Here is a 16,807-nt window from a genome sequence, read left to right as displayed (position 1 = left end):
TCAACAAAAGACTCTCTGCCTTTTCCAACAAAGTATTGAGTCATCATCAATCTTGTTCTCCAACCAGAACGATATACGAAAGTCTATCTGTATACAGAGACGTCATTGCAATGACCTCAGTGACAAGTATAAAATGTGCTTTAATCTTTATAGATTTCAACAAAGCTTTGGAACGCATTAGTCATAGTTACCTCTTTGCGACGCTGTCAAGAATGGCTTTCCACCCTCAAACTGACAACATGCTAAGAAATATTGCAACAGGTAGAAATGCAAAAATAACAATCAATGGCTGCTTTTAACTGGACGGAAACTACGAGGAAAGATCACGGTGCTGTAATGGAGAACATCCATCGAACTATGGACCAGGTGCAAAAAGATTCATCAACTCCTGCATTTTGTCTAAAGCGTATTTCACTGCGTAGGTGTTTCCAATCCCCAAACTAGTAGCGAAAGGGATCATGTCCACTGTTACCAATAATTTTTGGCGAGGAGACATATTCAGGGTTGGTGCGACTACCGTTATACTGGATGTCAGAAACGGGGGCCTCGGTTGGGTGGATATTCGAAATAAAGCGTCTGCTCTGTTCCTCAAACGGACTTTCCATATAGTCAGAGAACTTCCACAATGTATAACCGCAAAGCTCTTCGAGGCTGTAACACCCCAGAGCCTGCAAGCACCGATTGATGTGCGAAGGATTAATGCCCGTCTACAGTATGTGAGGACCTTTCTCCTCGAAGCAAGTTATCTTAGTGACGAAATCAGGCCCAATACATGTATCATAGCGCGCGACATCATACTTGAAAAGAAGTTAAATGAGGGCAGAAACAAAATTGAAAAGAAATTCCCTAATTGTGACTGGAAAGCTGTATGGCGGAACATCAACTAGCCGGTCTATCTAGAGACGCTATTTCCGCATGGTACACAACATTTAACAATATCATCAGCACCAACGAGAGACTATATGGGATCGGTTTACACCAAACACACCTTTGTGGAAAATGCAATCTGGTGGATACACTCATCCACCGATTCACCTGTGGCGGCAATGTGAATAACTGGAATTGGATCAGGCAACAAATCGCCTTTCTCACCAGATCCTCGACGGAATATATAACGCCATCGCTCCTCCTGAGACAACATGACATACATTCTGAAATTAAAAACCAACGCCATTAGCTGGTTCCTGGGAAAATATGTTAGTTGTGTCATCAACAAGCTTGGGTCGGACAACGAGATGGAATTCCGCGTTTACATGAAGTGTGAATACGCAAAAATCTGCACGTATCGCAACCACAAGAGGCACTACTGCAACATGCTGAAGATCATTTTTGGAAGAATGGTTGTCGGTTAAATATGTGGAACCACTGCAACATCTTGAACGAGAACGAACAGAAGAAAATTAAAAGTCACTTGGTTTCTTATTATTATTTACTATTACCTTGATACCGAAACTTCTATGTTACACGAAGAGTTTTTTCAAAACAATTTGTTCAGAATTACTCGTGTTCGACTTCCAAAGCATTTGTGTGATTCAAGAAAAATTGTTAATTTTTATCAGTGTTCATTTCCTACTCAGAGAAGAGATTTCTTTGTCTTTCGTAGATCGGAGAATGGGAGTTTTGTATTGAGATTTCTGCACACTTGGTGCTATGACCCAACAGGTAACAAAAAAAAGGGGTGGGAGGGGTTTGGGCCTCGACGACGCACTGGCAGTGCCGTGAAGAGACACCACTGCTAGTGCGGCGTGTACCACGCCCTGCCCTGACCATCCTAAAAATTAATGCGTTGTGTGACAATGTACAATATTCTGAATAAAAAAGAGGGTGGACAGAGCGAGAAAAAAGTCGGTAGAGCACTTGCCCGCGAAAGGCAAAGGTCCCGAGTTCAAGTCTCGGTCCGGCACACAGTTTTAATCTGCCAGAAGCTTCATATCAGCACACACTCCGCTGCAGAGTGAAAATCTCATTCTATTTTCTTGTTGTCTAAACTATTTATCATCCATGTTTCACTTCCATACGTGGCTACACTCCTTAGAAATACTTTCAGAAAAGACTTCTGACACTTAAATCTACACTCGATGTTAACAAATTTCTCTTCTTCAGAAATGCCATAGACAATCTACATTTTATATCCTCTCTACTTCGTCCATCATCAGTTATTTTGCTCCCTAAATAGCAAAACACATCTACTTCTTTAAGTGTGTCATTTCCTAAACTAATTTTCTCAGCATCACCCAATTATTTCGAATACGATCCATTATCCTCGTTGATGTTCATCTTATATCCTCCTTTCATGAGACTGTCCATTCCGTTCAACTGTTCGTCCAGGTCCATTACTGTCTATGACAGAGTTACAATGTCTTCGGGAAACCTCAGATTTTTTATTTCTTTTCCATTGATTTTATTTCCTACTGCAAATTTTTCTTTTGTTTTCTTTACTGCTAGCTCAATATAAAGATTGAATAACATCTGGGATACGCTACAAACCTGTCTCACTCCATTCTCAACCACTCTGATTCCCTTTCCTGCACCTCGATTCTCATAACTGGCATCTAGTTTCTGTAAAAATTGTAAACAGCCTTCCAGTCCCGGTATGTTTCCATGCCACCTTCAGAATTTGAGAGAGAGGATTTTCCAGTCAGGATTGGCAATAGCTTCCTCTAAGTCTACAAATGACAGAAAAGTACGTTGGTCGTTACTTAATCTCTCTTCGAAGACAATTCGTAGGGACAGTATTGCCTCGCGTGTTCCAGCATTTCTATGGAATCTGAAGTTATCTTCCCAGAGGCCTGCTTCTACCAGTTTCTCCACAGCCGTGACTTATTAAACTGATAGTTCGGTAATTTTCACTCCTGTCAACACCTGCTTTCTTTGGGATAGGAACTAGTATATTCTTCTTGAAGTCTGATGATATTTCACCCGTATCATACATCTTGTTCACCAGATGGTAGTGTTTTGTCACAGCCAGCTCTCCCAGCGATATCATTAGTTCTAATGCAATGTTGTCGACTCCCAGAGCCTTGTTTTGACTTAGTGCTTCCAGTGCTCTGTAACTTCTTCACACGGTATCATATATCCCATTTCATCTTCATCTACGTCCTTTTCCATTCCCATAATATTGGCCTGAAGTACATCGCCGTTGTATAGACGCTCTATATACACTTAGCATCTTCTGCCTTCCCGTTATTTGCTTAGTAGTCATTTTCCATCTGAGCTCTTGATTTTTCATGTAGGTGGTTCTCTTATCGCCTGAGGTCTCTTTAATTTCCTTTAGGCGGTATCAACCTTACCCCTAGCGACATATGCCTCTACATCCTTACATTTGTGCTCTGGCCATCCCTACTTAGCCATTTTGCAGTTCCTCTCGATATCATGTTTGAGACCTGTGTTCCTTTTCTCCTGCTTCATTTACTGCATTTTTATATTTTCCCATTTCAATATCTCTTCTGTTACTCAAGGATTTCTACCAGCCCTCGTGTTTTTGTGTACATCATCCTCTGCTGCCTTCACTGTTTCATCTCTCCAGGCTACCCGTTCTTCTACTGTCCTTTTTCCTCCTGTTCTTTTCAGCCCTTCCTTAATGCTCCCTCTGAAAGTCCCTACAACCCCTGGTTCCATCTCCTTGAATTCCTACATTGTTGCGGTTTCTTCAGTTTTAATCTACAGTTCATACCCAATAAATTGTGCTCAGAGTCCACATCTGACTCTATAAATGTCTCAAAATTTAAATCGGGGTTCCTAAATCTCTGTCTTACTTTTATATAATATCTCCGAAACCTTCCAGTGACAGCAGCCCTCTTCCAAATTTACAAAAGTCTTGAATGATTCTTGAATCAAGTGTTAACCATAATTAATTGGTGCTCTGTGCAAAGTTTAACGAGCCGCCTTCCCCTTTCATTCCTTACTCACAGTTCATATTCACCATTACGTTTCCTTCTCTTCCTTTTGCTACTATCGAATTCCAGTTTCCCATGACTATTAAATTTTCGTCTGCCTTAACTACATGAATAATGTCTTTCATCTCATCATACACTTTTTCAATCTCTTCATCATCTGTGGAGCTAGTCGCCATATAAACGTCTAGTAGTGTGGGAGGCGTGGGCTTCATGGTTACAATTATGTGTTCACTGTGATGTACGTAATAGCTTATCCCCGGGTCTATCTTTTTTTTTAATTCATTATTAAACGCACTCCTGCTTTACACGTGTTTGTATCTACAACCCAGTATTCACCTGACCAGAAGTCTTGTTCCTCCTGCTACCGAAGTTCACTAATTCCCACTATATCTAACTGTAACCTATCAATTTTCCTGCCTGATTAAGCGATCTAACATTCCACGCTCCGATTTGTAGGATGCCAGTTTTCTTCCTTCTGATAACGGAGTTCTTCTGAGTAGTATCGCCTGGGGCTATTTTACCTCCGGAATATTTATTTAACCATACAGTAATGTCGCATGCCCTCAGGAAAAATTATGGCTGTTATTCCCCCTTGCTTTCATCAGTTCGCAGTACCACCACAGCAAGGCCGTTTTGGTTAATGTTACAAGGCCAGATCAGTCAGTCATCGAGACTGTTGCCCCTGCAACTTCTGAAAAGGTTGCTGCCCGTCTTCAGGAACCAATCGTTAATCTGGCCTCTCAACAGAAACGCCTGTGTTATGGCTGCACCAACAGTGTGGCTATCTGTGTCGCTAAGGCCCTCAAGAGTCCCACCAATGACGAGGTCCATTGTTCATGCGGGAAGGGAGTGTAAAATTACCAAATAGAAAACATGTAGGCCCTCGATAATAACAGCTTCGTTTAAACAAAATTATCAAAGAGAAAACAGGCAGACCTTCAATGATAACACCTTCAGTGAGGCAAAATTCCCAAATGCAAAACAGGTATGCCTTCAATATTAACAGCTTTAATTAAGTGAAATAACCTAATACAAAATTGGCAGCCCTTCAGTGATAACACCTTCAGTTAAGTAAAATTATCGTATACCATCAGGCAGAACTTCAACAAAAACAGCATCAGTAAAGTAAAATAACCTAATTGAAAACAGGTGGGCCATCTTTATCAACAGCTTCAGTTAAGTAAAATTACGATATATTAAACAAGCAGACCTTCTTCAATTACAGCCTCAGTTAAGTAAAATTATGATCAAGAAACAGGCAGCCCTTCCTTAATAATAGCTTCAGATAAGTAAAAATGTAAATGTCGTGTGACTAGGGCCACCCGTTGGGTAGACAGTTCGCCAGAAGCCAGTCTTCCGATTTGACGCCACTTTGGTGACTTGCGCATCGATGAGGATGAAATGATGATGATTAGGACAACACCCAGTCCCTGAGTGCCGAAAATCTCAGACCCAGCCGGGAATCAAACCCGGGCCCTTAGGATTGACATTCTGTCCGCTATCGGGGGGGGGGGGGGGGGGGGGGACTTCAGGAAGTAAAATTATCAAATAGAAAATAAGTAGGCCTTCAACGGTAATGATTACATAAAATTAAGTAAAATTATCAGATACCAACAAGCAGGACTTGACTAGTAACAGCTTCAGTTAAGCAAAATTACCAAATGCAAAACATGGAGTCCTGTAATAATAACTTCAGCTAAGTAGAATTACCACACACATAACAGGTAGTCCTTCTTAAATAACATGTTCAGTTAAGTGAAACTACAAAATCGAAGACAAGCAGACCTCCTTTAATAACACACTACTAAATAGAAACCAGGTAGGCCTTCATGAATAACTGATTTAGTTAAGTAACCAAGAGTTGGAATTGCCTCCTACAAGTGGTACACCAGAAACGCAAGGAGCACAAGGCCACACCAAACAGCACGGCCAAGAATGATTATAACGAGTGTCTGGGTTTCGAAGGTCCTTTCCGTTGGATATTGACTGGCAATAGTAATATTAACGATGTAACGTTAATTACGTGAAAGCAACAATAACTAGCGAAACCGTCTGCCTGCGTCACTGCAACATACTGCCTCTACAGTGACGGCGAAGAGCCGAAAAGAAAACTAGGCTGACAAACTCAATCACATAGCCCCAAAAACTGCACGTTTGTAGACTCAGGCTCCTCCTAAGCCAATATAATTAACAGGGCAATGATATCTGCAATGCTCGGCATTGTTACATGAGAAAGGTACCTATCTGGTGTCCGAATATGTTTGTCAGGGCGGCTGGCTAAAACCCAAACACTTAGTTACTGCTTGACAATGGGGTGGAGAGGTGTCTGGAAACAGGATACAAGAAATACGTTATTGCTCCGGCTAAGGGAGTACCGTTGGCTCTCACAGTTTAAAACCTCCTGTTAACGAACAACCAAGGCCAAGGCCAGTATCGAATCAGGGAATGCAAACAACAGCCACAGTTCAAGGAACCAGTTGGTGGTGAATTTGGTCAGCTAAAAAATCGCAGTGCTCGCAACAGACCTATAGGTATCAATAATAAAATAACCAGAGGGACAATAGCAAAGATTAACTTAGTGGCGCCAGGAATTCGGAAGGCGACGTCAGCACCCCCACCGTGGCTCAAGGTGGTTAAATTCTCACTCTCTCGTATTTTCAACAGTAAAGGAAATTCACAGCAGAAACATTCCATTGAGATTCCTACATGTAGAAGTATATACATTATGTGATCAAAAGTATCCGGACACCCCCAAAATCAAACGTTTTTCACATTAGGTGCATTTTGCTGCCACCTACTGCCAGGTACTCCATATCAATGATCTCAGTAGCCATTAGACATCGTGAGAGAGTAGAATGGGGCGCTCTGCGAACTCACGGACTTCGAACGTGGTAGGGTGATTGGGTGTTACTTGCGTCATACGTCTGTACGCGAAATTTCCGCACTCCTAAACATCCCTAGGTCCATTGTTTCCGATGTGATAGTGAAGTGGAAACGTGATGGGACATATACAGTACAAAACGTACAGGCTGACCTCGTCTGTTGACTGGCAGACCGCCGACAGTTGAAAAGGGTTGCAATGTGTAATAGGCAGACATTTATCCAGACCATCACACATGAGTCCCAAACTGCATCAGGATACGCTGCAAGCACTTGTCAGGTAGACGGGAGGTGAGAAAACGTAAATTTCATGGTGTTGTGGCTGCTCATAAGCCACACATCTCGCCGGTAAATGTCAAACGACGCCTCGCTTGGTGTAAAAAACGTAAACATTGAACGACTGAACAGGGGAAAATACGTTGTGTGGAGTGACGAATCACGGTACACAATGTGGCGATCCGATGACAAGGTGTGGGTATGGAGAATGCTCGGTGAAAGTCATCTGCCAGCGTGTGTACTGCCAAAAGCAAAATTCGGAAGCCGTGGTGTTATGGTGTAGTGGTATTTTTATTGGAGGGGCCTCCCACGCCTTGTTGTTTTATGTGGAACTATTAAAGTATAGGTCTACATTGATGTTTTAAGCCCCATCTTGCATCCCATTGGTGAAGAGCAAGTCGGGGATTGCGACTGCATTTTTCAACACGATCGAGCACTTGTTCATAATGCACGTTCTATGGTGGAGTGGTTACACGAGAAGAACATCCCTGTAATGGAGTTGCCTGCACAGAGTCTTGACCTGAATCCTATTGAACACCTTTTGGATGTTTTGGAAAGGCAACTTCGTGCCAGGACTCACCGATCGACATCGATACCTCTCCTCAGTGCAGCACTCCGTGAAAAATGGGCTGCCATTCTCCAAGAAAACTTCCAGCACACGACTGAAGAGTGAGTGGAAGCTGCCATCAAGGCTTCAAGGCTAAGGGTGGGCCAACACCATATTGATTTCCATCATTACCGATGGAGGATACCACAAACTCTTAAGTCATCTTCAGCCTGGTGTCCGGATACTTTTGATGACATGGTGTAAGTAAGCAGACGACATCGCTGGTATTGATCAACACTGTTCTCACTGCTTCTGTAATTTACAGACATTCAAATCGAATTAGCCGCTTATGGAGTGCTCGTAAGTTACAAGTAGCTTTCACCCTAAATTAAATAAGAGGGATTGGAGCAGCCTCCAACAACAGATTGTCATTCTACCTTTTGACGGGGGTATGCTGCCACAGCTGCAAATTTTAAACAACTAATGGCTGGGGTAGCCGTCATTTACAACCTTCGTTTTGTGCCCAGCCAGCGTCGTGGACCCTTGTGTATGTCGACATTGTTGGTGCTGCTCGACTGCCTCGACTGCAAGGACTTCCGGCTATGGCCGGCCATGCCTCTCAGAGAGAGTGCACACGATGTGGGCTACAGTCAGCATAGACGGTAGCAACTGACTCTTTCCCAAGCAGCAGACTTTTGAAAATGCTAACTGGAGACTTCTCCAGAATTTCGTTGTTGTCACAGAGGGGTCCAGCCTTTCGGAGAAATACGTTTAAAGGCGTGCAGGAAGCGTTCATCTGATTTATGCAGACAGTATATCATCAGATGGATCTATTTGTGGGACACCAGTGAGAGAGGGAGGGATGAGGGTGTTAGGGGGGAGGTAAGACTGGCTCTATGTTGAACAGCAGATGACCGCTCATGGAAGAGAACACACATGCAACTACCGCCCCCCTCTCCTGGTGTAATCTTTTGTGGTCGGTTTTTCTCGGTTTTTATGGTAGTTGTGTTATTACATCGATTTTTCCCAATCACCAGTACATATATAGCAATATGACCCACTGGTTAAAAGTCTTGTTTTCTTTTCACGACAATTTCGATGTGTAATTAGAACAATGAAGTAATTAACATCAGTCGTGCTACTTGTATTGGCATTCCCGAATTTCAGTCACCTAGGCTACAGGGTGATTGTCTAGCAATCCAGTGGGGGGCGTCTGTACTTACCTCTGCCGTCAAACAGTGATGAACACAGTCCTCAGCTTTATAACCACTGGTAATACAGTTATTAAACTCTTCTCTGTCCAGTGCCTGCATCTTGTCAACTGAACACAATTCCCGCCAATAATAAAGGTAATAATTTCCACTCCAACCGTTTTTCCTCCAGCCTGTGGGTGAAGGGATCATCGTGTGTAGTATCTGAGTACATCTACCACTAGTTTCGAGTGGTATTGTGAAATTGTTTCCCAGCAAGGTGACGCTAGTTTAATGACATTGTCAATTCTTGGGCTGTATTGCAGTTTTTGGCGCTCCTTGTCTGGTATTATCTATATAGATGCGTAATTAGGACCAATACTCATGATTAATTACGTAATCAAGACCGGCCTGTACTTCAGTTTCCCGCCCAAAATAAATATAGTACACCAACCCAATCTTCCTTTCCTGCATCTGAACAGTTTCATTGGGTTGGAGTGTGCCCTTGGGCCTTTCGTCCAGAAAGACCGGAGTCGGCGTCCCAGAAATGGCACTGCCACTTCGAATTTCTCGATAATTCCCGAATGGAGGTGGAGTGGGACATCAGAACACCCTTGGAAGAAAGAAATTCCTGCCACTTTTGAAGGTAGCACCATTTTATTAATTTCTCACCAACATTAGAAATTCCTGCCAAAATTCGAAATTCCTGCCAACAGGGCATGTGGTGGAAGGAGAGGGCGATGGGGGAAATGGATAGGGTGGGGAGAACCCATGTTACAGTTGGGAAAAGCCGACTCTGTTATCTGGGGCAACTAATTGAGCAATTTAATTAATTTGCTCATCAATTTGGTATCAAAATTGGAGTGGTACCACCCTTACCCTACTGCACCCTACCTTTCTTTTACAAACAAATGTTTTCTTGAGTGGGTGTGCAGATATTATCTTGACTCGTTAGGGTAGAACAAAACTTGAATGCAACGAATTCCTCGAAGGTACAACATGACAATCCAGGTGACATTTCATTGGTGCATGGGGGCTTATTTATATGCAATACAAATAATTTTAGTAGCTGTATGTCCGGTTACGAAGTCTCGTAACCGGTTGGCCCTGAGTAGTATTAGTACGCAATCTGACTGCATAGAATAACAACAAAGAATGAAAGGAAACTTCCGTTAACACAATTAATTAATTAAGTCCCCAGCAGCTATTAAAGCTACGACACAACAAAACACAAGTGTAACTGTTCTGTGTGTGGAAGTGTGATTCAACGTACACATCTGGCACGGTTCTTCCTGAATTCGACAAGATGCTTTAAACGCCATTCACAGTGAAGTAATTAAAAAAACCAGAAATACTATGACTGCACATAGGAACCAGAATTACACTCTAATACATGAACACAAGCCAGATGCTTTGTTGACTGAACCTGTGACCAAGAGGCATTGTTATTTAGGAAATTTGTAATACAAAATTTTTTGTTTCCTTCGTATATATTGACGAAAAATACACTGTGATCATTATAACTGATGTGTCGACAGAAGTGCCGACACAGTTTTATTTTGAGGGGGCCGATAGGCACGCTATCTAACGCAGACGGGCGTGAATTCTGGAACAGGATAAGTAGTGAATTCTAATAAGAAAAGTATGCAGCTCCTCGAATACTTAACTTTATTCTTTGTTGGTTTACAACGTTCTTCTTGAGACATTTATACGATAACTCTCAAACTATATAAGGCTAATGGCGCCTTGCTAGGTCGTAGCCATGGACTTAGCTGAAGGCTATTCTAACTGTCTCTCGGCAAATGAGAGAAAGGCTTCGTCCGTATAGTCGCTAGCAAAGTCGTCGTACAACTGGGGTGAGTGCTAGTCCGTATCTCGAGACCTGACTTGTGGTGGCGCTCGGTCTGCGATCACACAGTGGCGACACGCGGGTCCGACATGTACTAAATGGACCGCGGCCGATTTGAGCTACCACCTAGCGAGCGTGGTATCTGGCGGTGACACCACAATAACATCCCCATTCGAACAACATCTGCTGTCTAGCCCATCAGAAACACTGCACACGACATGGCCTCAACTAGTAGAGATATTGACATACTCTCAACAAGCAGTGCCCGCAGCAACTTCTGAACTACTACTGCCCACGGCAACTTCTCAACTTCTACTGCCCAGTGGAGGATGCTGAATAATACTCTTTGGCGCAGTCTCTGGCTCTGTGACTCAGTGTAGCCACCTTTCATATGCCCCTCCTCCACTGGCTAGAATTTGATGGTATTTTTGCCAGCATTGGTGGTGAAAATACCACCAAATTCGTCCAGAAAAATACAGACAAAAATAAAAGGTAATATTAATAAGTAAATATCACATAACTAAATAAATTTTGGCTTTGCACTGACCCTTCAATAACCCAACATATAAAATACAGTAAGGAATACAAATGCTTGCCTAGGTGTGATTTTACATAATAGTTTACACAAGTATCATGTGATTAAACAATTCAATCAATAGTGTCAGCAATGACGAATAGGTGCAGGTAAGAGTCTCATAACATTTTATAAACAGTAAATACACAAAAAAATCAGTTTATGCAAATATTCACATAAAATCATTTCAATGGTTCAATGAACAAGTAGCACACCTCAGAGTAGTTGACAGTTCCAACAGTAGCACCCAGCAATGGTCAACAGGTGGAAATAGCAGCCTCATAACATTTCATCAGCAGTAATTAAACAACTCCAACAGTGGCACCCAGCAATGTTGAACAGGTGAGGACACCAACAAGTGACATCATTTCAGTAGAAGCAATCCCATCAGTGGCACCCAGCAATGTTGAACAGGTGCAGACACCAACAAGTGACGTTATGTTAGTAGAAGCAGTTCCATCAGTGGCACCCAGCAATGTAGAACAGGTACAGACAGCAAGAAGTAACATTATTTCAGTAGAAGCAGTTCCATCAGTGGCACCCAGTAATGTTGAACAGGTGCAGATAACAGTCCATAATATTCACCAGCAATAATTACACAGTTCATCAGAGTTCCTCAGTACAAATTAAACATTTCCAAGTGGCACCCACCAATGTTAATAGGTGTAAGCATGAACAACAGTTTGCACACACAATTGCTTTTACAAAATTATCATCAATGCTCTTACACTAAACATGCAAATTATAATAAACACCAAATGATATCAAATAATTGTCATATTAACTATTACAATAACACAAATATCAGTAAATCTATAATATTTATGGGTGTCAGTGCAAGCCACAGCAAACAAGCAAAATAATATTTAGGATGTAGGTCAGTACCAATTATTTGGGATTATGAAAGGAAAACACACAAATAGACTCACTCATATTTCATCGACATTTAAGTATTACTGTGTAATTGAACAGTGCTAACTGTGTAAATGCAATTCTGTCAAAATTTGATGTTCAACATGTGTATCATGTAGTAGTGGCAACAGTGCATAACAGTCAATAATAGTTAGTCAACATCATAGTCATCATGTCAAGACCAATGTTTGCCAAGCCAAATCAAAATGTACGGTTGCTGAACAACTGTCAGTGTGCCAAGATATGCAACTACTTCCTCTCTAAAAATAAAAAAAATTATATACTGCTTATTGATTTAACAAAGTGTGTGTGTAGACAATCTTCTTTCCACTTGAGTGTTCTAGTCTGCCATCTTCATCCTCCTTGTTCCATATAAACCAACAAAAAAAAAAAATATGCCCCTCACTTACTTTACCTCTTATCCACCAAAACTCCAATAATCATCAGCATCACATAATCTTAATACTTCAATAATACCTCTTACGTCGATACATACAAACCTTATCATCAATACCATTATCTTAACTCTTGTCCACCAAAACTCCAATAATCATCAACTTCACACAATCTCAATACCTCAATAATATGTTTTCAATATATCGATACATATAAACCTTATCGCCAATATCATTTCACTTCCATAACAACTCTTTCCTCTAGTCAGTCTCCTCGAACAAGTGCAGATAATATCCTAGTGCAAACTTCAATTTATCATCCAATGCAATCCGAAGACACAATGTCCACACACAACCTCTGTGTAATCCATATTACCCAAATCTTCTACTCATTATGAATTATAAAATACAATTTGGTTACGTTGTCCATCATTAAATAAAAGAAATTCATACATGACCTCTAACAGCCTTTAGTTTGAATAACTCTCAGTAAGTAAGTACGAGTACGGAGTGTGAATAATCGTAATATTTCACAGTGTGTACACCACTTGAAGAATCATGGCAAAACAGAAGCAAACATGTGGAGTATTTCTTGTGTCAAGTGTCACTTGCTATTTCAATTGTTCACGAAGAATGCAGTGTAATAACTGTCAATGGTCTAAAGCTAATGTTGGTAAGTTCATGTCGTTAGCTTCCTTCCTATTAGCATAAATTTATACAGCTTCCATAAAACCTCCAGCTCATGTGACTTCAGTGAAGTTTCTTGTACCATTGTCGTTTGTAGCATTATAGCAGTTCATTTTTTTATCTTAAAATAGGCACTGGGCGTAAGCAAAACATGCAAAAGCGAGTAAATATACCAGTGGAAAACAGAATGTCAACAAGTAGATGCAGCATAATCCCTATAACGAGGCTCTGCCAAGCGAACAATCTATAATTAATACCATAGTGTGACCTAAACTCCATGTTCGTACACCGTATATCAGTATTTCTATATACCAAATTAAAGAGTAGTTATGACAACAAAACAGAAATGTGTAAATATGCAATCCATACGCACAGCAGCAAATATATATCTTACATATTAAACAGGTCATTAGCATCATATCAGCATAAGCAAATAAATGTTCACATGTAATCTTAATAAGTAAACATGAAGGCGCAAGCAGATAAATCACAAAGTATAACTTACATATAACCATATCAGCACAACTAATCAGGTGACAATTATAATTCAAATAAATAAGCACAGCAGGCACATAATAAAAAAAATATGACATCAGTGAAAAAGCAGTGCAGCCAAGCGATGCATGATACACATAAGTAACAACCCTGTTCATTAATCAATCATTGTTAGAGTCAGCAAATGTACGCAAGCACGTCGCTTCACAAGTAAATTCATAGAACATAAAATTTAGCACAAAGTATAAATCACGTAATCGCGAGCAGCAAATTACTTCTAAAGTACGTATCTAAGCGGAAATATGTTACCTGAAAAATAAACTCAGTAAATAGTTACCTTTTTAGTTTATTGGTGTCTTCTTCGAAATTACATTCTTCCTGAAATTTTCTCGATAGCAAGTCCTCTTAACGTCGGACACACACAGAGAATTTATCTGAAGTTCTTCAATATTTTATACAACTGTATCCTGAAAAATACTGAACGTTAATAGCATAATTTATCAAGTCACTATAGCTTTATACTGGATTTAATCAGAGAAATTAGACTGTGTATTTGTTTACGGCTGTCAGTGCATTCGCACTGAGCGCTCGATCAGCTGTAGGTATGAGTGATGTAGGAGGTAATTGTTTGCGGTCAACGACTGCCTTATGCGGCGCGCAGACTTGACTGTTGCTTTGATTATGTGCCGCCGACGGAACACGGCGCGATATCGTTGTATTCTCTGCATGTTTACGTATAACTGTTAGTTTCTCAAAGTATGTCATTCCACAAAAATTTTAATGTTCGATATATGATGTATTCCCTTAGAGCGCCGAGATTTAAGTGTTTCTACTCCGACAGTGTTATCATGAAGAATTTTGCGAACCCTATACGGACCGTTATAAAGCAGAAAAAATTAGCGAAACAAGCCTTTTCCTTTGTGAGACAAACGGTGAGACTTAATCAACACCTTTTGACCAACTGACAAGGTTTTTAAACGACCAGGACGTTTAGCTGATTTCTCTCTTCAAGCAGCCGCAGATGCAATATATTGTAGAGCCAGGTTGACAACTTCAGAATGCCGCAGTTTCCGTGAAGGCGGAAAAGAAACGATTTCAGAAATGCGATTTGTCGGTGCTTTATGTCTTAATATCAATATAGGCGGTAAAGAAGTTGAATCATTAGGGAGTTCATTGAGAATGTTTTGGAAAATATGAAGATATTACTGAAGTAGCAATTTTCTGGTAATTTATGAAAGCATTTTCTGGTACCAAAATGTGCATAACTGCAATGTGTATGCATTAATAATCATATCATCCATCGCGTCTGTGTATCTATTGTTGTTGTCATGAATGAACACACTGTCGTCATAATACTCAGCGAAAACATCAGAAGTAAGAAACCTTAAACAATTTGTGTCTCATTCAGATTTCGTTACACACACGAAAAATTTCAAACATCTCGGCATTCCGGCAATTGTCAAGTTCACATTTCCTTCCTTAAAGTTTAAAATTGCCTTATGTGTGTTAAGAAACTCCATACCTAATGTAATTTGTGTACTGAGTAATGGAACAATAATAAAATTAGCAGAAAATTCATATCCTTGACAAATGAAATTTAAGTTGGTGTGTTGTTTGACTTCCACACTTTTACCAGAAATAGCTCCTCGAATTGTAGTTTTAGAAACAGGTAACACAGGAGAAGCAATAGTTCTTACACATATACGAAAAACTGATTCTCTAATAACATTTAATGGGCTCCCAGAATCTAAACCCGCAGTGAACTTATTCTTACTCACGCATACTTCAATAACAGGATGTAAAAAGGCGTCTACATTATTTTACTTTTCGTCTAGCAAAATATCTCTCATGTCTCCCAAGCGTACGTAGTGTAACGTCGTAGTGTCATTACTTTCTGAACCGTCTATATTGCTGCCAGAAGCCGTAGCTACAAGTCATTGTCGATTGCTTGCGTCACGTCTTTGATTATTCGCGTCATTCCGCGGATCAATTTCTACGATTTGCACTTGTCTCTCTGAATTTCTGTCACGTGGAGGATGCCAGTTAGGTCCTTCCTGTCTGTTACATGCAAATTCTTGGTTGTGTTTGTTATTAAAATTTCTGTTTTCCTGTCTATCTGCATGACTACTTCTTGTGTAATTGCGACTGTCACTTCTGATATTATTGTTATATCTACTACCCTGGTTATTTCTGTAGTAAGAATTTCTATTATTGTATGAATAAATACTGTCTTGATGATTATCGTTTCCGTATGATTGATCGTTTCGGTAGGAGTTTCCGTTGTTATAATTGTCTGTGAAATTTCTGTTAGAACGTCTGTTATTGTCATAAGGCTGGTATCTATTGTCCTGTCTGTTTCGTCTGTCATTTTCAAAATTACCGCTATAACGTCCGTTCCGATCACTATCCCTTTTCTCTGAAAATCTATTGTGAAAGTCTCAATGCCGTCTTTACATCTTCCGGCTGAAGCAATGTGTCTTATCGATTGTGGCAGCTTACTTAAACAAATGCGAATTAATTCAGTCGGGCTATAAGGGCTGGAAAGGAACTGATTCTTTCGAATCATGTCTTCAAAGTATTCTGCTGGCGTGCGGAACTCCGACTGTTTAAAATTACGCTGCATAATAAGACTATGACTCTGTCATGCGTGTTTTCGGACTAATATGCCGATAGAAATGCATGATAAAAATCATTTAAATTATTACAATCTCTAATAAGTGCGCGCTCGCGCGTCGCCGGTTCGTTTTCTAAATATCCACACATAAATTCCAGTTTGTGACTTCGTGGCCAATTTGGTGGAAGTGCGTACATAAATTGATCTAACCATGAACATGGATGTATGTCATTCTTAGAATTGGGAAAGATCTTAAATTTCCGAACAGCTAAATAGTGTTTATAGTCAAAGTTTTCGCCCCGTGGCGACAAAGACCTACCGCGTCTGTCCCAGTCCGAATGTCGATTATTGTCAAGTTCGCGCGCCTGGCGCTCTCTTGTTGCATCTCGTAAATGAAATAAATTATTTTCTTCAAAGCCCTCTGCTATCTGTGATTCTAAATTTCTTCTGCTGTCTTTTCCTACGATTTCGCTTTCAATTTGTTTGACTTGC

The 16,807-nt window shown here is 40.6% G+C and overlaps 1 protein-coding gene across 1 annotated transcript in view; it reads left to right on the top strand.

Moving 5' to 3' along the window:
• Nucleotides 1-1,650: 1,650 nt before the first annotated feature.
• The window catches only part of LOC126484706 (prisilkin-39-like), an 88,366-nt gene continuing 73,209 nt past the window's right edge, over nt 1,651-16,807 (top strand). Inside the window, exon 1 of the mRNA XM_050108302.1 lies at nt 1,651-1,662. Within this exon, the coding sequence (XP_049964259.1) occupies nt 1,651-1,662 (12 nt within the window). The remainder of the gene's footprint in view (nt 1,663-16,807) is intronic.

Source organism: Schistocerca serialis, chromosome 6 (assembly GCF_023864345.2).
Source record: "Schistocerca serialis cubense isolate TAMUIC-IGC-003099 chromosome 6, iqSchSeri2.2, whole genome shotgun sequence".
Classification (NCBI taxonomy): Eukaryota; Metazoa; Arthropoda; class Insecta; order Orthoptera; family Acrididae; genus Schistocerca; species Schistocerca serialis.
The sequence above is the reverse complement of the archived record's forward strand: the minus strand, read 5'-3'. Positions and strand labels throughout refer to the sequence as shown.